General features: G+C 37.4%; 1 protein-coding gene across 1 annotated transcript in view; it reads left to right on the forward strand.

Annotated features, from left to right (window-relative positions):
• LOC135734669 (growth arrest-specific protein 7-like) overlaps window positions 1-23012 on the forward strand; it is a 61829-nt gene that overhangs the window by 31651 nt on the left and 7166 nt on the right. Inside the window, exons 4-9 of the mRNA XM_065253550.2 lie at window positions 5087-5172; window positions 5807-5860; window positions 15169-15258; window positions 15513-15628; window positions 17450-17524; window positions 22404-22482. Of these exons, the coding sequence (XP_065109622.1) occupies window positions 5087-5172; window positions 5807-5860; window positions 15169-15258; window positions 15513-15628; window positions 17450-17524; window positions 22404-22482 (500 nt within the window). The remainder of the gene's footprint in view (window positions 1-5086; window positions 5173-5806; window positions 5861-15168; window positions 15259-15512; window positions 15629-17449; window positions 17525-22403; window positions 22483-23012) is intronic.

Consider the following 23012-nt stretch of genomic DNA (forward strand, 5'->3'; position numbering starts at 1 on the left):
TGATCTCATTGTGACGTCATTTTCATTTCAAATACTTATATCACTCACAACAGTGGTCTGGCCAGGGTATTGTCATTTAAAGAGTAGAGTTGCAGCCCTCAACTGATGTTTATGTTGTCATGTTGTGTATTGGCCACCAGTTGTGTGATTGCAGTACCAGTTTTAGCCACAAGTTTTTTTATTGCAGTACCAGTTTTGGCCACAATCCCACATACTGTTCCTTTAAATTGGTGAACGTTAAGAGTCAATGACTTAGCTAACACTGATCACCACAATGGTGGTTTGTTGAAATTGTAGTATTTTTTTTATATTAATGGAGGGTGCAAACATGATATTGATTCAATGGGATTAACATTGACATTATGGGCCCTATCTTGCACCCAGCGCAATTGACTTTGTCAGTGACGCATGTATCATTCGTATTTTGCACCGGCGCACAGCGGGTTTTTCCCTCCACAGACGCACGTCGGCAAACTAGGGAATGAACTTGCGCTCCCTGGGCGGTTCAGCGCAAAAAAAGAGGCGTGTTCCGGCGCAAACCATTCCTGATGCTATTTTGCAGTTTCAAAAAACAATTGTGCCACTGACCAGAAAAAAAAGTTTAAAGTCAGTGGCACGTTGCGCGTTGTTCATTATGCTATTTTAAGGGCGCATGCTTGACCATAATGTATAGCGTGCACAATGCGCACACACTTTGCATCTAATCTACACAGATGCAACAGTTATTTTTGCAAATCATAAATTGTTACAATAAAAAATATTAATACATGAGATAAGGGGAATCATAGTGGTGAGCATTGTGGTGATAGTTTTTATTTATTGTGTGGCTGCGTTAAAAACTTCTCATGCAAATAACGATTAAAAATATTTTCATACGTTTGTTGTGTGGCTGTATTACGTTTATTTTATGTAAATAATAATTAAAATATTTTCATAAGAAACCTTAATGTATATGAACTTGATTTGTAAGAGTACTTTGGGGTTGGACCTTGCTTGCGTTTCTTGGGTCCGATTTCAAAGCCCCCAAACCCTTTCAGCGGTGAGGGTGGACGCAGCGATGTCCTCTGCTGGCGTCTGTGTAGAGGCAGATTCACCTCCTGTTACACGGCATGCCCGATTTATGCTGGCAAGCTTGAGATTCCCCCGTCTCCTGACATCATTGTAGCGCTTGGCGTAACGATGGGGATGCCAGCTGATGAGACTGTGGCTATTTCCTCTCACGCCTGTTTAACCTACGCTGATTTGGGCGGGTTTCTCCTATTCCCATACAAAACAACTTCTCTGTCTTTGACTGCTCTTACAAGAACGTCGGTCTCCTCGGCTGTAAACTGCTCCTGGCGTACGCCTGGTAAATCCGTCATAATAATAGCAACCCGACATGGAACTTATAAGCAAATTATAAGCAAACTTATTACTAATGTAACGTATAGAAGTTAAGCCCAAAAAGGCTGCCTCCCCGGGTTGAAAAACCCCCTAGGAGAAAAACCCCCGGAATTTTAGCCGGGGAAGTAAAAAAAAGTCCTAGGAGGAAAAAACCCTTGGGATATATATATATATATATATATATATATATATATATATATATATATATATATATATATATATATATATATATACATTGAAACGGAAGGAGATTAAGCGGAGATTAAGCGGGTTCTGCCGGTGGTCTTTGGTCAGGCATCAGCTGGACATCATGTTAAAGAACAGCCAGTAGATCAGAGGTGTGCCGACTTTCACATTTACCGGAACTGGATCTGGATCTGTTTGTCTTATTGTCCTTGTGATCGAGGACGAGACAGGGAGAGAGAAACAAAATCTTATTAGCGTAGGGGCCGTTCACATAAAAAGCAGGTGTCACACAGTAATGTGGTTTTAGTCAGCTCGGTTCCGGGCAGGCTAACTATTGCTGGTTAAGTGTATTACATATAGTTGATGATTTTAGAAACAGAAACAGAACTCGTTTGACTAAGGCCAGAGGCCCCACTGCCGTCGTTAATACTAACGCACAGTGGCAAGCTGTTCTGTATGACATACTATTTTTAAGGCCATGGGAAAAGGCCAAAATTGCAAACCGACCATATTTGGCAATTAAGACTCAATTGACAACCAATGCAAAGTTTCAGCATATTACTAAAGAGTATTAATGACATTTACCATGTTTTGGGATGTTGACGAAAAAAAAAGGTTTTAGTTTATTCATTAATTTATTTATTTATTAGGTTGTACAAGCTTGCTATTGGGAGATAAGTGTATTACATATAGTTGATGATTTTAGAAACAGAAACAGAACTCGTTTGACTAAGGCCAGAGGCCCCACTGCCGTCTTTAATACTAACGTACAGTGGCAAACGGTTCTGTATGACATACTATTTTTAAGGCCATGGGAAAAGGCCAAAATTGCAAACCGACCATATTTTGCAATTAAGACTCAATCGACAACCAATTCAAAGTTTCAGCATATTACTAAAGTGTATTAATGTCATTTACCATGTTTCGGAGTGTTGACAAAAAAAGGTTTTAATTTATTCATTGATTTATTTATTTATTAGGTTGTACAAGCTAGCTATTGGGAGATAAGTAATATTGCTTAAACAAACTATGCGAATGCCTTGTTAAAGAGAAAAGTTTTAAGTCTAGATTTAAAGTTATCTACTGTCTCTGATTTTCGGACGTCGGTTGGTAAATCATTCCATAGCTTAGGGGCTAAGTAGGAAAAGGATCTGCCACCTTTAGACACTTTTGATATTTTAGGGATAATTAAGAGGCCAGAATTTTGTGACCGCAATGCACGTGATGGATTGTATTCTGATAATAATTCTCTAAGATATGAGGGTGCTAGGCCATTTAAGGCTTTGTAGGTGATTAGTAATATTTTAAATTGTATACGATATTTAACTGGTAGCCAGTGTAAAGATGCCAGAATTGGGCTTATGCGGTCATACTTCTTAGATCGAGTAAGAACTCTTGCAGAAGCGTTTTGAACTAGCTGAAGCTTGTTTACCTGATTTGCATGGCATCCTCCGAGTAACGAGTTACAATAGTCTATTTTAGAGGTCATAAAAGCGTGGATAAGCTTCTCTGCATCTGATGCAGACAACATATGGCGTATTTTTGAGATATTTCTAAGGTGGAAGAACGCTGTGCGGCAGACATTGGAGATATGGCTGTCGAAGGATACATTTCTGTCGAACATCACACCTAAATTCTTAACCGTGGAGGTTGGCACCACAGTGCAGCCATCTATGGGCAACTTGTAGTCTGTCATATTATATTTGTAGCGATTCGGTTCGATAACAAGTATCTCTGTCTTATTGGAGTTTAGCATAAGAAAGTTATGTGCCATCCAATCACTTATATCGCTGATGCAGTCTGATAGCTTAGAAAAATTGTGTGTTTCGCTAGGATGTGAGGAGATGTAAAGCTGTGTGTCATCTGCGTAGCAGTGAAACTGTATGTTATGATTCCTGATAATATCTCCCAGAGGTAACATATATAACGAGAACAGGATAGGACCTAAAACTGATCCCTGCGGTATGCCGTATTTAACCAGGGAGTGATGTGACTCCTCCTCATTTACATAAACAAAGTGATAGCGATTGGTTAGATACGATCTGAACCAGGCTAGCGCTTGACCACTGATGCCAACATAGTTTTCTAGCCTATTAAGTAAGATTGTGTGATCTATTGTGTCAAAGGCTGCACTAAGGTCTAATAATATAAGGAGTGATATTTCGCCACGATCGGATGTTAGGAGAAGGTCATTTGTAACTCTAAGCAGCGCTGTCTCTGTGCTATGGTGGGGCCTGAATCCTGATTGGAACTTTTCATACGTACTATTATTTGCTAAGAATGTACGTAGCTGGCTTGCCACTACTTTTTCTAATATTTTGGAAAGAAAAGGGAGATTTGAGATTGGTCTAAAGTTATTTAGATCTCCCTGGTCAAGGTTTGGTTTTTTAATGAGCTGTCTAATAACTGCTAGTTTGAAAGCTGTTGGAACGTAGCCTAATTCTAGTGATGAGTTAAATACATTTAGTACTGGGTTAGACACTATAGGGAATACCTCTTTGAGTAATTTTGTGGGAACAGGGTCCAATATACAGGATGATGATTTGGATACAACACAGCCAGGGAGTATCCCACAACACAAATTGAAGTCAGAGTTAAAAAAATAAACTCAAAAAATCTCTCTTTCCAGCCTTTCCCAATCAGAGCATTTCAGTAGGAGGGGCTTCAAAGAGTTCAGAAGTAACAAAGCATTTGATTCAGACTGGAAAGAATGTAGCTATAATGTAAAATATGTAAGGACTAACTGATGTCGGACATTGAATTATTAAAAAAATAATGCACACCCAAGGTGGTAATGCATTTTTTTTTTTTTTTGAATAATTTAAAGGACTGGAGTCAATTATTCCACTTATACCCTGGTTACCACAGACATTGCTAAGACATTACTCTTGTGTTTCTTTTAAGACATTTGTTAGGTCAGGCATGTGTTTGTCAAAAATAATGCATACTTGTGGAACATTTTTCCACCAATCAGAATAAAGCATTCAATAGCCCTGTGGTATAATTGAAAAAAATTATGTGTTAAGCATGAAAACTTATTGTAGTAGACCCCAAAACAAAATCAAGAATCTTGTTTCTCGGATTAATTTAAACAAATAGTTAAATATCTGATAGCTAACAGTGTTCTTTAGGGGCATAAGGGCTGAATCATAAGTCTGAGGGCTTTTTTGGCCTGACATTTGAAATTACCCACCCTCAATGGAGCTGAATAGTGCTGTGTGTTATCACCTTCAGACAATCAGAATAGGCTCTTTTGTTGCAGGTCTACAAATAAAGTCGCAGTGTTTAAAATTAGACTGAGTGTAGGGAGGTGCTGTGAAAGCGTCTGCATGTGTGGAAAATCTGAGATATCGTGTCTAAATGATTATAGGGCTGTTTATTTTTCATTTATTTGTTTTTTTTTTGTAAATCACAAATGGGGATTCTTTTCATATCGCCTTATGTCTTTGAGATGTTATCCGTTCAATTCGGATTATGATCTCTAAGTCAGGCTCACCTTACTGTTTTTGTCTTACAGTGAATGGATTTCATGGCAATGGTAGCCCGTTGCATCAGACCGAACAGTCACGTGTGGTAATGCGAAAGTCAAGCGCAGAACAACAGGTATGGAGGATCTGTCATGTATGGTCTTAGTCTCTCTGGTTTACTTTTATCAAAATGCCAAAGCATATGCTTTGTTGAGCTCAAAAACTTTATCTGTATCGTTCTCACCTTCATTCCCTTTTTATGTTAATAGGTTATTAATCACAGTTTACATGCACCCTAATAATACGATTATAATGAGATTTTTGCAATATTGCGATTTTACTTTTACCTCATGTAAACACAATACTTCGATCAAGTAATCATGTACATTTGAATGATCTAATCTAAGAAGATAAGAAAATATCTATATTGACTTATATTGATCATATAACTACTGCAGATATAATCTACAGTAGTATGATATGAAAAAAATTATCTTAAAATAGCTCTTTAAAATAGAGCAAAGGGGGCTTGTCTTTCCTCTCTCTCACCACCCACTCGTTCTCTTCCTTACTTCATCCTTGAATACCTCGGGGTGGGGATAACAACTTACAGTATATACTGTAGCAACTCACATCACACACACACACAAACAAATGCCTCACCCCATCCCAAACTCACACAACAGCAACTACAAGAGCTGGACCTGCATCGTAACACCATGTCTGATTTGAAGCGTAGATTTCACACTGGGTTTTATGTTTTTCCTCAGAGTCCTGTGTCTACATCACCCACCAGGAAGCTGGAGCGGGAAACCACAATAACAGTGAGTACAGCAAAACACACCGCATCAGCAACACGCATCCACAGCATAGATAAAGGCTCCAGCTAAACAAAAAGTTAATCTCATGTCAACGTAGTACCCTAACCATTACGATTTATGTTATGCAAGACAAACAGAAACCTCTGTTGTGGCAGAAACCGATACATGTGTATAATATACTTGGTGACTGCATTATAGATTAGTATAGATGATGAAATAACATCCTGTGGGATGAAAGAGAGTGTCTGACCGTAAGTAGTACTTTTATTTTCGCTGCTTTCGAAGCTTCCGAGCGGTGCACGACAGAACCACGGCGTGGAGAAGAAAACAGAGACGCCACATGCTCAGTTACCATGGCAACAGGGGCAGTGCCATCTATTAATGAATGTTGCAATGGGAGAGGCACATTGCGAGAGAGACGCTCCGTGCTCTCTGAGCAAATATAACGCTTGACAGCTCGCCATAGTTAAAGTCAATAGGGTTGCTTGTAAGGCGTATAATTAGATGGTTATGAGACATTTAAGGGTGTTTTATTGATGATCAAGCCGTGCAGATGTATTTACATTACGCTGGGGAATATAAACCTTCCAGAGCAGCATGGATAAGCAAAACGTTGCTGTGTATGTAGAGGTCTTTAATGATGTTATACTACAAGGGAGATGCAGATTTTAACCTGATTTCAGTGGGACTGGCTTGAAAGTTGATTTTACATTGAATGGCCAAGTTAGCCAAATGAAAATTAATCATGTTTATTGATTACCATTGACAAAACCATGGTTTTACTACAGTAACCTTGGTTTAGCTGTGGTTTTTGCTGAGGAACCATGTTTTTATTTTATTTTAACTGTAGTAAGTCTTTAACATCATAAATTTGACAAACTTACTGACTCAACTCTTGAACAAATAAACTGTGAGAGGATTAAACTTTGTTTTATTATTACAAAACCTGAATAGGCTGCTTTTCAGGGTTGCCAAGTCAATGTTCTTACTGCGAAATTGGGCAACCTTAACACTATTGATGCGGGCTGTTTTTCATGTCTGCAAGTTGAAGCGACCCAAATAATGTGATATTTAGTCCCGGGAATACGAATTTTGGCAGATGAACCCTTTCAAAAATGCAGATTTTTACCAGAGGCCCCCCTCGAAACGTTTTGGGCTAGTTTTGAGTATCAATCGGGCGGGTTTTTCTGTGAAAACCTGGCAACCCTGTTGCTATTATCCTGACTCAGATATACAGTATATAAGTCATTGTACCACTGGTTATCACAGTCACAAAGAGCTATTCATAAGAGTTCCCAGAGTATACATAAGATTAGATAGCAATACAAAAGCCCACTCACCGTTACATATAAATTCAGTGTATGTTCAAGGACATTACTTTCAGTTTCACTGCAAGACCAACATTTATTACAGTTTGCTAGTTAGTTCAACATGTTAGTTTGATTTGTCGGTTAGTTTTCGTTGTAAAAGTTATTTGTTTCAACCAGTGTTGTAGTATTTGAGACTCGGTCTTGACTCTGATTTAAATGGTCTTGGTCTTGTCATGGACTCGTGAGCATTTTGACTCGGTCTCGACTCGTACTCGAATACATTTGGAATCGGACTTATTCTCGAGTCCACCCAAGTCCCTTTTAAAAAATATATTACTGTTTCTTTAAACTGATGTAAGATTGACAAGAACAGTGGAGGGGATTTTTTGCTTGCATCAGACGGTCAGATCTGAAAAGTTTTTTGCACTGCCATGACTTTTACCTCAGTCCAGAGAGATTTAAGCATTAGATAAGCCGCTGTTACCAAAAATGATAAGACGTGGCACTAGAACAAAGAGTGGCACCACACATAATTCCAGCTTTAAACGAGTCAGCAAAATATTGTAAATTTTGTCTACATACATTTCTGCATTATTTCTATTTTATTCTTGATTTATGTCTTAGAAGAGAAATTATGTGGTTGGTGATAATTATTTACATAATACCATAATAACATTTAATGATTAATTAAATTTTTTAAATATACAGTATTGTGCAAAAGTCTTAGGCCACCAGAATTAGATTTGTTGTTTTTGCAATGTTATAGTGTTCATATGTAATTGTTTCTCAGTCTCTGTAATAGAATACATCCAGAAAATACAGGAAATGTGTATATAGTATTAAAAACTGTATAAAAAACTGAAGTGTCATGTTTTTAGGGTAAACTCCCCTTCCACTTGAGCAGTAGCAGGAAACTGCAGGATCTCTTAAACCTAAATAAAATTAAATCCTTATTTCTAATTTTAAAGAAATTAGTCTTTTTACTTCACTTTGCTCACAAATGCCCAAGATGTATTTAGTGCCAAGAGAGGTTACACGAAACACAGATGATACCTAAAGAAGACATTTAGTCCTGAAAATTTTAATTTAAATGTATTTTCTGTTTGTATCTTAATAAAATAGATTGAAAAATAAATATGGATGAACATTAAAACTTCTGGTTGTGGTGGCCTAAAATTTTTTGGACAGTACTGTAGCTTATTAGCAAATATCTTTATTTAACTAAATTATTATTCTGTTTCATAAATAATACATTTATTTTGTAAATTGGTATGCTGTGGTTTGTGTTACAGCGGACCTGTGTATAGTGTAGGACCTAATATAATAGAGTGGATTTCAAAATCATTAAACTGATGGTGACTTTGACATTTTTAACAAAACATGAATTGAGTGAGATCAAAAATGCCATAGCACAGACTATGACCTTAAGTCTTTTCTCAGACCCAACTTTATGTGGACTCGGACTCAACCATCTCTGGACTCGGTCTTGACTCGGACTCGTATGAGCTGGTCTCGAATACAACACTTGCTGTCTTCATACTGATTTTCCATGGTGATACAACCCAGCAAGCAAAAGCTGTCATTTCACTGTCTAGGTTGACTATAGACCGAATATAGTCCAGCTATGAGTAACCCAATTCTAACCAAAATAAACTTTGAATTTGGTTACATGTCGTTTTTGCCAAATAACTTGTAAGATATATGATATTCCATCATGTAAGCAAAGTCAGCATTGATTACAAGGTCTGTTCATTTATTTTTAGGCTATGCGGTTAGACATCTATAAAATGTTCACTGACAGCCCAAATATTGCCTACTTTTAGCCAAGGTGCAACCTTTCAGTCTCTCTCGTGAAGCCCACACGGAAGTATTTTATACAGGCTGTGTCTTAAATCTAAGGCAGATGACTTGCTGGCAATGACTTTGGAGGCATGAAGGCAGCTCTGGGAAAAGCATTCGGACAGCCTTCATAGGCAGCATAATGAAATTCAGTTTGAAATATAAACAGAGAGCGCCTTTGTGATAACTTATCCCATATTTGAAAACTACAATACTAGTTTTTTACTAAATGCAATCAAAAGGTGTAAAAAGTGAAAATATAACTTTATTTACACTGCATTTGTGCTCCAGCTGCTTTCTTGGCCGTCATATTATTTTTTCGGACTAGACCAGGCCTTGACAAATCACATTCCCCGACCACGCCCAGGCATAGAATTGTGGAGCAAGATGATTAAGGTATCTCAGGAGACAGGAGGTAAAGCAAACATTGGATTCAGGTGCAGCGACGGTTTTAGCCAAGATGTCTGCGCTGTGTTTGGATGGCTATTAGACATCTTTTAAACGCAAAATTGCTTGCTGGGAGGCTGGTTTATGCTGGATTCATTTTGTCTTGGTGCTGGTCTACGCTTTGAAAAAGAAAGTTGCTATAAAGCGTTCTTTGCAATATTGTCATAAAATAAAAAATTTTGGTTTCTCAAAGAACCATTTAGTCAAAGGTTCTTAAAAGAACACATTTTGTTCAAGTCAAAGAAGCATTATTTATATATTTATAATTTTTCCTTTACAAAGAAATGTTCATAAAGGTTCTGTGAATGTTAAATGTTCTTTATGGAACCCTAAAATTTTTTTAAGTGTAGTGGTGTTCACCGTTGCTGCTCACTCAGAATGGCCTGACTTTTAATATTGGCTTCCAAAGGCAGACTTGCTAGCTAAGCAAGTTAAGAAATCATGATATGGCACCAGCATACCAGCACTTCTTGTTGAGGACCAGCGTTAAAAACAAATGGTCATGTTGGTCTTTTCAACAAGAATCAGTCACGGAACAGCAAAGCTTTGTGGGTAGAAAATCATCTCTGATGTCATCACCATAGTCCCCTTCCCAGCTCCCTTCTGGATTATTGTTAGCTTTCAGTTCTTCCTCTGCCTTTCCAGTAACACATTCCACTCAAGACTGACTGACTAGCAGACAAAAGAGAGTATTAACTGGCCCGTGCCAACTGTCAGATCCTTTTATGTACGCCTAAGACATGAAGTTCTTCCAGCACACAAAGGATACTTTGAACAAGGGGTAGTAGGGTGCACAGTACGATTAAACTGTGTTTTACTGTTAGCTTTGGACAATTCAATAAAATCAAGAATGCCAGCTTGAGTAAATATGCATAGCCAAGGATCTGGATCTGTTTATTTTAATTATTCTTTAAACATCTCAAACTTGGTTATTTTCTTTCTCTTTTTGTCTCTCTATTTTCCCTTTTGTAATTTTTTTAGTGTCAAAGTAAGGTTAAGGTGAAAGCTGATAGCGATTATACTATAGTGTAGTAATAGTAACTAAATCTTTAGGGATTCTCAAAACTGCCATCATTTAATCATACATTGCCACAAGAGAGAATTTCCTTTCACGTTGCTTTGATATGTGCTAACATGGAGAGCTGATAGTTCCCATCATGCCGACAGTGACGTGCTTGTGTTTGCTTCATCAGCTCTGCCCTTTATCTTTGCTACAGTAAATGCAAACACATTGTCTGAATCTTCTCATATTATCCACCTTCAGCCTGACCAAACTCTGCCCAAGCACAATTTACCGCTGTAAGACCGTCTCATCGAAAGATTAGTGCGTGGATCCTGAGGAACCTCTAATGATTGTGAAACACATGAATGCACATTGTTTAGGATATGCAGAAAAGTCCAGCTCATAGATGTTGCAGAACATCACAAACAAGAAGTGAGACATTAGTTGCAATATGAGCCCAATTCTATGCCATTTCCTCTTTTGGTGTAATGTGAGTGCTGGGCAGAATTAAAACATTATGCAATTTGTGGTGAGCGTCGTTTTGTGTGAGTTGCTTACGGCACATTTAAATTCGAGAGGGAAGTTTTTCTTTGCTACTATTCCAGAGGTCAGCATCATACATTCCTCTAGTGGGTGGCAATGTCAGCTCTTGGGGCAGCTGATGTTTTGAACTTTGGATATATCAAGTAGGACCATTTATAATGATTTGGAAACACTAACGGAAAATTCTGGAGAAAAGTGATGTGGTGCACTGTAAAAAGTACACGCACAAAATGATTTTCAATTAATCTGATCAAGTTTCAAGATTATTTGTCAAGTGTACAGATTGACAGTGACAGAAATGCTTAAAGGAATATTCAATTTTCTTAAAAGAAAAATCCAGATAATTTACTCACCACCATGTCATCCAAAATGTTGATGTCTTTCTTTGTTCAGTTGAGAAGAAATTATGTTTTTTGAGGAAAACATTACAGGATTTTTCGCATTTTAATGGACTTTAATAGAGCCCAACATTTAATACTTAACTCATCACTCAACAGTTTTTTCAACGGAGTTTCAAAGGACTATAAATGATCCCAAACGAGGCATAAGGGTCTTATCTAGCGAAACGATTGTCATTTTTGACAATAAAAATAAAAAATATGCTCTTTTAAACCACAACTTTTCGTCTAGGTCCGGTCCAGCGTGACTTAACGTAAATGCGTAGTGACGTAGGGAGGTCACGTGTTACATATATAAAACGCACATTTGCAGACCATTGTAAACAATAAACTGACACAAAGACATTAATTAGTATAAGTTGACATACAACAACGTAGGAATGGTCCTCTTTCTCAACACTTGTAAATACTGGGGCGGAGTTTCGCGTTCGTCCTCTGTGACCTCTTGACGTCATGACGTATTGCGTGGGGTCACGCTGGCGCATCACGACTGGATCTAGACAAGAAGTTGTGGTTTAAAAGTGCATATTTTTTATTTTTCTTGTCAAAAATGACAATCGTTTCGCTAGATAATACCCTTATGACTCGTTTGGAGGTCTCCGTTGAAAAAAACTGTTAAGTGTTGAGTTAAGTGTTAAATGTTGGGCTCTATTAAAGTCCATTAAAATGAGAAAAATCGTGCAATGTTTTCCTCAAAAAACATAATTTCTTCTCGACTGAACAAAGAAATACATCAACATTTTGGATGACATGGTGGTGAGTAAATTATCTGGATTTTTCTTTTAAGAAAATGGACTATTCCTTTAAAAGGTAGAAAATAACAAAAAATATACATGGTAAGACTTTACTTAAGGGGTGTTCATAAGACTGACATGACACCTTCATATTCATGACATGACACGTGTCATGAACATAAGGGAGATTTTATGCACGTTTATGACAACTGTCATTAAGTGTCATTCGTTCAGTTATGTCATTTTTAATGAAAAGATGACCTAGTTTGAGATGTCTCTGTTATGAAAACATTAACCAATACATCACAACTTGTCATGACAACTTAACATAGCCAAGACAACATAACTGACCAATTTTAACCAGTGATACAAATTAAATTAGTCATTAAAATGTCATTAAGTGTTAATACTCTTTCATATAGTTTTATAACAGCGTCATGAATATTCTTCAGTTCATAATGGTTTTTAAGTTTCCTACATGTGTTAGAGAAATAAAATTAATCATCCAATAATAATAATAATTAAAATTGATATAATTATATTTTATTGCATTTGGAGACCGATTCATCTAAAATTAAATGAAACCAATACAATAATGGATTAAGCCATGCAGTGTTGGGTCCATTTCGCTGAAAAAAAAAAACAGTTATTTAAATTACATTTATGTTTTTTAGTTTCTTGTTCTATGTCAGAACATTTCAGAACCCTCTGTGTGAGGAAGAACAGGTTCTGTTAGTTGTCAGATTTTTATGTATTGTGCACATACTGTACATAAAGTTAAGTATAATCTTTTGACGTGTCTGTTGCATTTGGTTAAGGTATTTAAATTTTTTTGACATAGTATTAACATTTAAATGACCGTTTAATGTAATGTTAACCCATAAATCTAGGTAGTTTCTTAAGTTTCATAATTATTCTGCTATGTCATGTTTATGACAGATTTATGTTATGTTATGATTTTGTTTATGGTCAAGTTGTCATAACAAAGTGGTGTGAAAGCTGCTCGACCTCTGGATTTTGAGCCACTGGGCTTCCGTTGTGAGTCGGGTGTTGTATTGTGGGTAAACAACAAACATGGCAGCAAGTAGCAGTTGCCGGCAATCTTGGTCCGTTGCATAGATTCGCTGTCTCCTAGAAGTTTGGGACGATGATTTCATAAATGCATATCTGTCCTCCACACACAAAAATAGTGACATTTATGGGATTTTCAGCAAACGGCTCCGTGAGAAGGCGTTTAATAGAGCAGTACCAGGGTCAACAGACGTGCTTCGTTTATCACCATATCTCACCAGCTCTTCATGTCATGTTGGTTGTCATGGAAACATGTGGGGGTGGTCATAGGGGTCAGAGCCATAGACATTATACACGTAGACGCCTTATAGACTGAGACTGCCTATTGGAGCTGACGTATCAGTGCTGCCGCCATCTTGGATGGGTCCCCAATGCGCCCCCCACTGCATTTATTTCTACTGAGGATTATTTCTGCAATCATCATAGTTCCCTGAATTTTTTATGAAGTTTCAAACGTTGTTTCAGGAGGAACCTAAACATTCAGTCCTGTCAATCATTTTGAGAGCCTATTTAGGCGAGTCAATCTCCACATCCTCCCAGTGACCATTCATCCGGCATCCCTCCTCCTCCCCAAATCCCCTCCTTCCTTTTATTTTTCATCATCCGCACAGCGTGAACTTTGGGCTCAAGCTGAGCCTTGGGTTTGAGCTCCCTCCAAGGACAGCAAGCCAAGTTTTATTTTACCATCATTCAATAGACTGAATGCGCAGGCGAACTATTGAACTGGATTTTCAGACTTAAGTAATGTACAATGACATAATATTATGAATGGTAAAATAACAATTTACTTGTGAAAGGTAATCCAATGCGAGCTGGTAACAATAGTGCATGGTTAATTGCAACCGCAAGATGCACAAAATACGGGAATAGTTGCTTTCTCTCTGTTGACTCTGATTGACTCTGGTGCTGGCGTATAGTGAGGAGACCCATACAATATGGCGGCGATGCTGGATTACGTTCCAGCACATCATAAGGCATGTACGTATATAATGTTTATGGTCCGAGTTGTCAGAGACCAATGACAGCACTGACAGTTGTCACAGGGTGTACTGTGCGGCGTTTCGAGTACGGTAAAAACAACATATGTGAACACAAACCAAACTAACTGAAAAATAATACAATGTGATCTGCTGTGCTCCGAGGTCGCACCACGTTGCGCACCAACATGTGTGAAAACAGCCTAAATGATAAAGTGTAAATGTATATGCTATTCAAATGTGAAGCTGATAAACCTCAAATATCGAAGTAGCAGTACTAGTCACATCATGCATGTCACGGTGACTGACTATAGACGTCCTCATGTTTTCTTTGTCTAAAAGCAGCTGGTTGGGCTCCATGCTGTGCTCTAATTGCTAAACAGATGTTTTTCTGAACAACTATTGCTGGAACAGTCACTGGTTATTCAGTCTGTTTACAGCACAGAAACAGATCGCACCGATTGACCCAATGTTAAAATAACATGACGTTTGCTTTTATATGTCCTGAAAAACAGTGTGAAAAGTGACTATATTTGGCTAATGATGAACCCTGAGATAAAGCCATGTTGATGTACATATGCATATTTCCAGGAGGTAAATTTACTGCTCACTTGCTCATTTCTGTTAGTTATGTTTTCCATTTTTATACTGGAATTAAGCTAAGGGTCATCATTTACTGGCTTGGGTGGAGACGGATGTGTTTGTGATTGTGCCCTGTGTGGAATCATCCTTTCCATGTAAGAGAATAACTATTACTCCTGCCATAGTGTTAGCAATAGGACATGTATCTAGACTTATATCAAAGTGATAATAATTGTTAATATTTCATAGTTTAATATTATATCACTTTGTTTACGGTGCACTTGCTGGCAGACCGACCCGCTGAAGAAGTTGAGTAAATTCTTCACATTCTTGGGTTTTTGGGTTCTTCCATATCCTGCTGTGAACTGATTTTCCTGGGCGATTCCTCTCTCTCTCTTTTGCTGTAGATCAACAGTGTGACGTTCCCTCTTCCACTGCACATGTCTGAACAGCAGCTGCTAAAACCAGATGAGTGGAGCTACTGTGATTATTTTTGGGTAAGGAAAAACTTGCTGAGAAGCACTGTGAAACCACAAAGATGTGAGGTTGCATCATTAAAAAAACTCACAAACACCTCCTTATATTATCTGCTTAAAGTTAAAGTAGACTTTTCTGATAAGCATCAGATTTCTCATCTGATTTGGGTAACTTTGATTTGAGAATATTCCACTAATCCTTCTCCAGAGCAAATCTGGCACCTTAGCACGGTCCTGTGCACATGAATCGTCTCTTCTCTTGTCTGTTGATCCAGGCAGACAAAAAGGACCCACAGGGAAACGCCACCATGTCAGGATTTGAGGTTTTAGTGCAAAAACAACTGAAGGGAAAACAGATGCAGAAAGAGATGGCTGACTTTGTGCGGGAGAGGTAAACTTTAGACTGTCATCTCTTAACAGCTCTGTCTGAAAAGAAATACGCAGCCTGCTGTTTTCAGAAATATGTTTTTTGAAATGATGTGGTAGCAAAGACACAATTTCTGTTATACTGTAGATAAAGATTTCCTTGCATAACCTTAGAAATTATTTTAAAGTTTATATCATATGTCTATGTGGTGTTTTCAATACTGTAAGCCCTGTGCCAATTCATCATCCAACACCATCACTAAGTATTCTCTCTATTAAATTGGAGACTAAAATTGGAGTCTCATTCCTGCATTTCCAGCATCACAAACATGTAACCTATCACATCAATAAAGTTCAACATGTGGATCAATAATTCGATTTATAGATATTATGTATGGATGCTGCATAGATTCGGCTCAGTCTTTTGTTTTGCTCACACATTAACATCAGCAATAAAAGATAAGTGCTGCAAAACGCACAGTTCACGTATGCATTGTATGAAACCGAACTTAGCAAATGTGTATGAAACTGCAGAATGTAGCATCTATTAACATATATATCTATGGTGGTGCGAAAGAATGGAGGCGGGGACTGATTTGCATATTCATAGATCCGCGAATTCTATATGAGGCAAGGGTGTAGAGTGACATTCAAGTTGTTTTTAAGCATGAAGAAATTACTGTGACAGGTAAAACCTTTATATTTGCTATCATGATGCTTAAAGATAGATGATTTTGACATGATAAAATGATTGACTACAGAGAGACTTTAAAAGTTAGATAGTTTGCCCAAAAATGAAAAGTCTGTCAACATTAATCTTCATGTTGTTTCAACCGGTATACATTTGTTTGTTTTGCTGAACACGGAAATATATTTTGATAAATGTTTTAACCAAACAGTTTTGGAGCACCATTGACTTTTATAGTATTTTTTTCTACAATGGAAGTCAATGGTGCTCCAGAACTGTTTGTTTACAAACATTCCTTAAAATATCTTCCTGTGGGTTCAGCAGAACAAAAAAACTCGTACAGGTTTAGACCAACATGAGGATGAGTAAATGATGTCAGAATCCCTTTAAAAAGACCCTTACGAAAATTATCCAGTATTTTTATAATAGCAAGGCTAAACTATTATTGGAGTTGTTTTTATGTTTTTTTATAGCTACTGATAGTTAAACCATAGTTCATCATACAGCAACCATGGTTACACTGATGTAACCTTGATAATGAGAAGCCACCCATGGTTTTATGTGTGTTAGCTATGGTCTCACTACAAACACCACAGATATAACTATACGATTGCTTTTGCAAGATCTGTGGTAAAGTTTCACATTATTTTTATCTGATAGCTGTTATTCTTGTTGCCTTGACTAAATAACAATATACTGCACATACAACTTCCGGAAACTCATTTCCTGTATTTCATTCATGGCTGTAGTAGCTTTATAGAAATGAGAAAATACCCTGCTTACTAGGTTGTTATGATAGATGCTTTCATATTTCTTTCTAGCTTTGTAAATCAAACCAGATCTTTATTTTATATTAATTTTAATACTGTTTGTTTGCACAGAGATTTGGACTTAAAGAACTACAGTTTATTAGTAATGTGTAAAAGAGGTCATGCCAAATGTCAGTTTCCCTGAGGAAAAATATTTCTCAGTCTGGGAAGGAAATGACCCTAGTGAGTGAAAGTCAGGACACCACATCTGTGCTATGGCCTCATCACTGAAGCATCTTAACAGGCTTTATTTACATCATTGTCATATCTTCAGTTGTAAGTGTGGAATGCAATATTGCACATTATAGTTCACTTAACACAACTTTGCTGGTTTTATTTATGTCTGTAGAATCAAGATCGAGGAGGAGTATGCCAAGAATCTATCAAAGCTCTCTCAGATCCCACTCGCTGCACAGGAGGAAGGGTATGTTTCTTTTGAAAAACTTTGCTTTGAAGGAAAACAGCAGGGGAATATATTTTATGCACAAAATCACATTTTTTTATCAAGTTTGCAAAGTGTCATAATGTCCCTTTAGAGAAATATAGTTGAAGTAAGTCCATCTAGCATTTTTTATTAGACTCTTAATGGGTTCTGCCAACAAAATGGTATTTCTGAATGGCCTGATGCAAATTAAGTAGATTTCAAGCAAAAGTATATTTTGAACTTATAATACGTGCCGAGAGCATTCAGCTAATTTCATGATGGAGGTGGCATTTAGTATCTGGAATACTCAGTCTTAAAGAAAAACACCACAATTGTGTTCTTACATCATGCACTTTGTTTGGATCCTAAGGAATGAATGGGGCTAGGCTAAATGCTAACACATTCAAAACACGCTGCACAAAGATTAAGTGCACGCATTGAAAAAATATAGGTATGTATTTATTTGTCTAAGTTGAAGTAAGAACATAGTAAAATATTGAAAAACTGTTTTGCTATGTTAGAGATTATAACATTATATGTATTTATACAACAGTGTTTTTGTTTTTCGAATCTGATTGGCTTAGGGCCTTTCCCAGCCGTGCGATATTCTACTGATAACATAACAGTAACTGCTTCACCGTTTGTATCATTCCTCCACCTACTGGTCATTTTACTATTAGTGAGGGAAGCTTCTCACTTTGGCTTTACTTTGGCTCATCTGTGACTGAAAAAAGCTGCCACCAGAGCAGATGTTTACACACACACATACACAGACTTAAACGATGTTTTAAACGCTTTCCGTGTGTCTCAATAAGATCAGTCACAGAATCAGTCTGTGAATCCCAGTCGGAAGCGATTATCTATGGGTTGAAATTAAACTCAAAATAAATAACAAACTGTCTCTAAGGTTTCATTTCAATTTTGAATTTCACATATTCAAATCTCAAGACATTTGCTTGTGGATAGTAAAATACATTTGTAATGTGCATCAAGTTCACAGATAAATGTGCATGTAGCACATTTATCTGTGAACTTGATGCACGTTACAAAAGGTGATGTGTTATTCTGTTTATTTGGATTTTGAGAATTTCTTTTTGCTGTTTAAAGCATTTTATGATTGAAATACAGACAACTATCAATGAATGAACCAAACAAATGCCTTCATTTTGTGTCCGTGAAATTCAATATTTACGTCAATGTGCATCAATTTGTACAAATAGAGACATATTTGTAAATTCAGTGGTTATATTTTGGATCACTATCTTACAATTTGTGCACGCTAAAAAGAGGATGTGTGTTTGTGGATCAGCCTGACGCGCGTGCATTCCTCCCGTTCCATTCGTTTGGATTTTGAGACTTTAGGGTGTTTTGCATTAAATGATCCATTATATATATATATATATATATATATATATATATATATATATATATATATATATATATAATTTGTTATTCATATTTTTGTTTTGTTCTAACCACTTTATGAAAGTAATAAGGCAATTAAAGCCTCCTAAAAAAATTTGGTTTGTTTTCAGTTTAGTTCTCCGTTTTTTTAATACTTTTTTCAGTTCATGCTTGTGTAACTGTTGCGTATAAGCGTCTGATGTCATTACTGTCAGTATTGATCATGTTCGGCCGAGGTATATCAAGAACTTGTTGTTTACATGAAGTGGCGACTTACAAAAGGAACAGTTAGGGGCTAATCACACCAAACACATTTTAAATGCTTGGAAACGCAAGGCGCTTTTTATATTGCCGGTCAACCACCGATGTAGCTGTCCTGTCAACCAAATTTGAAGCGTGAGGGCTCTTTAGCTGTTAACTGTCATATTGGTTGAAACTTTAAAAATAGGGTGCTTGCTTGACCTTGTTAAGGGTGAGAGGTGCACAAACAAGCAGGAGAGAGATTGTAAGTGCAGTCTGTTTTTTTTAAGCAACTGTAAACTTCATTCACTACAACGAAAGGGCCGCCTCTCCACTCATTTGACTGAATGGAAGGACGTGAATGACATCAGGCGCTTTTCTGCTCTGGGTGCTCCAAAAAAACGCATAAATAACGCGCATAACACTGCCCATAGAAAATCATTAACAAAAGGCGCCTGCAACTGCCATAAACGTCTTTGGTGTGATCGGCCCCTAAGGGAGTGTGTACACCACAAAGTTGTTAAAACACCAGGCACACGGCGACTCTGGCCGATTGCCAGCGTTTTTTTAGCTGATCGCCTTGGTTGGAATGATAGTTGTGTTTTGTTTATCAGTCGTTGAACGATGCGCCTGTCGGTTGTTGTGAAGTTTATTCCGCCCCTCATCCACTGTGATTGGACGGCCAAGTGAGAGTGACATTGACGAGCTGAGCGTTTCATCCCAAAAAATGTTCAACTCTCGGCGCTCTGCGCAGACAGAACCCGCCAGCTGCTGGGTTTTTTAAAAAGCACGGTGCTTCCATTAGAAACAATTGAAAACATACACCAGCCATCGGCTGTGCACACTACCTAATGAATGATCAAAATACATCTGTATGTTTTAGTCGGCTGTGTTTAATTCAAATTATACCGCAAGGACAATAAGTCGCTTAGGCATGCAGTGTGTTTGCGTGCATATGACTATAAATAAATACCAAATGGCACAAATCTACTTAAGAAAGACGAGCAGGTTTTAATTTATGTACGTGTGTGATTAAAAATTCCACTTCAACTTTGTATTTGAAGGACATGTATTATTATTCTGCAATACTTTTCTGTGCTACAGTAGCTATATACTATAGATATGCATGTACTTTTCCAACGATATTTAAAATTCCTTTAAAAATATTTCGGACAAATGTGCTACATTCTCTCTGGACATGAAGAGCATGCCGAAAATGTCTCCTCTCATCACCCATCTTTTATTGTAAATAATAGGCAGTTGCTTTACTCTTTTAAAGTTTGCAAATCTATTCCTGCTGCCTACTGCAACACTGTACTGTATGCCACTCAACATAACCACAAGTGACTTTTTCAGCTGCTGACCTAGTCTGGTAGAGAAGGCTAATTGTTTCATATACAATGAAGACCATGTCATAGAGATACGCCCACCCTCTCCCAAAGACACACAGCACAATCCTCCCATTATTCTTCATCTCGGCCCCAGTTGTGTTGTCGCTTGTAATGACCATTGTTTTTTTGGCGAGCTCCTACGTCTGCATTTTTTTCAATTTACCGTTTGTCTGGATGTATGTAGAAAACATTGTTGTAGGATTGCAGGCGTTTGTCAGGGCATTTTTGGCATCCCATGACTGTCCTGTGGTAGCTAATCATATGCTATCAGTGCAGTATGTTGATCTTTACAATAGGGTGTATCGTTTCCAAATGCTCATTCACATCATGGGTCATTTTGTTGGAGGCTGCAACCTAGTGCTTAGCAAACCTACTCCAGACAAAGCTGAGGTGCTCATGTGGGAATGCTATGTGTTTCAGATTTGTGATCCAGTCTAAACCAGCTAGTCATTAACTGTTTTCTGTATAAAATCTTCATGCGTAATGTAAAAAACATTCGGTGAGAATTAAAGATTATTATTTTTAATAATATTATATTTTCCACCGATATCGATAGCTGATTATTCATTATTCGATTTATTATCGTCTGATACTTGATGCCGATATTTGGTGTTTATATTCAGGGGTTAAATTGGGATTACATGGGAAACATGTGTTTCAGTGACACTGGTGTGTTTCAGTGACAAGATGGACCTCTGATAGGATTGGATACGTTTCAGCTTTGAAGCTGTGCCAAAGATTGACCCAAAATATTTTAAAAAGCACCTGAACTTGCATTTAATGTTGCAAATCAATGAGTCTGATGCCTACCTTCAATAGGAATGATTGAAAACACTTTATTCATTTTGCGTCAGTGCACAAGCACCAGCATTAGCGGGCGCGAAGCATAGCAAGACCTTTGGGCTATGTGCTGGGGCTCAGCTCTGAATTTAAACCCTGGTTATATTAACTTACATTAACTAAATACTGAAGATTACATTTTCTGACTGTTATTCATGCATATGACCATTAATAGTGGTGATGTTTCTTTACATTTTCCATACACAAATTCATTGCAATTTCCTTTTCTCTTTTGATTGCCATGACATAGCATCCATGACTATGGGCCGATAGTGTTAAAAATTCCTTTTATCGACCAATACAGATTATTGGCCGATATATCGGTGCATCTAGTGAGAATATAACCATGATATCTTTAGTACTGACCTTAAAAAGATCATGTCAAAGATCAAATTAAAGTAAAATCTAATTTGAATTCTCCTAATCTCAAAATTAGATTCTGAGACTTTGGATTTCATAGGCTCACATTTATACACATGTATCTTCTTTACAAAGTAATAGTATTGGTATTCAATCTTATAGTTATGACTCAGTTCTTATCAGAGGTTCAGGGCAGGTGCAGTATGTACTTTCTGTAACCATATGCAGGACGTTGTCAAATTCCAAGCGTGTCTTACATTCAAAGTGCTCCTTTGAATGAGTGCATTGAACCACAAGGAAAAACCTTTCTCCACAGGGGTGCTTCTGGCTCACTTTAAATTCCCCAACATCCAAAAAATGTCTGGAATGAGGTAGACAACGTTGATCCTTTCAGATCCTCTCGCCCTCTTAGTTGCCCAATAAGGGCCCCAGCTTTTCCCCACAGATGATGAAGGCATTCATAATTTTATTACTTTTGAGTAAAAGGAAAAATCTAATATGACAGATATAACCCATATTAGATCCTGAAATGTCCAAAGCATTGAATAGTACAGTAGTTAATGTATAATGCAGGTCAGCTTCTATCTAACAGTCAATAAACCGTTAGATGCTCTGTCTGAACTCTTGCTCTCTTGTCATCTCAGCACACTTGGAGAAGCTTGGGCCCAGCTAAAGAAAAGCCTGGCGGATGAAGCAGAAGTTCATCTCAAGTTCTCCTCCAAGGTACAAGGTCGCATCGGCCCAGAACAAATCCTACATAACAAACTGATAACAGCCCTGAGAGGACCCTTATGGTCTTGCATAGAGTCCATGATGTTATGTTTACTCTTGAATTGTTTACCTACAGTAAGTTTACATTTCTTAGCTGTGCTGGATGTTATAGTAACATGCAGGATAGTTTTCGTACACATTAAGCGTTGTTTTCTTTATAATGTATACTTTTGGCTAGACTCACAGCTGTCTACAGTAATGTTTTGCTCTCTGAATAATAAATTTTACTGATAGTTTAATTCAGTAGTTCTGTACTGCTACATGCCTATGCTTTTTTAAGTTTGTGTAAAGTCATTTCAGAGAATTGTTTCTAAACACATCATGCATCTTGTGAAAATAAGTGCCTGCTGCAAACGCATCTAAAAGGTTTATTATAAAATGTGCTGGGTTGTTTCGGGTTAGGTTCGTCCCTTTTTGTGTGTATGATATTCATTTGATCAGATTGTGTTCCCTCGATTAAACCCACATCCTTTGGGGTTCAA

This window comes from Paramisgurnus dabryanus, chromosome 1, assembly GCF_030506205.2.
Source record: "Paramisgurnus dabryanus chromosome 1, PD_genome_1.1, whole genome shotgun sequence".
NCBI lineage: Eukaryota > Metazoa > Chordata > Actinopteri > Cypriniformes > Cobitidae > Paramisgurnus > Paramisgurnus dabryanus.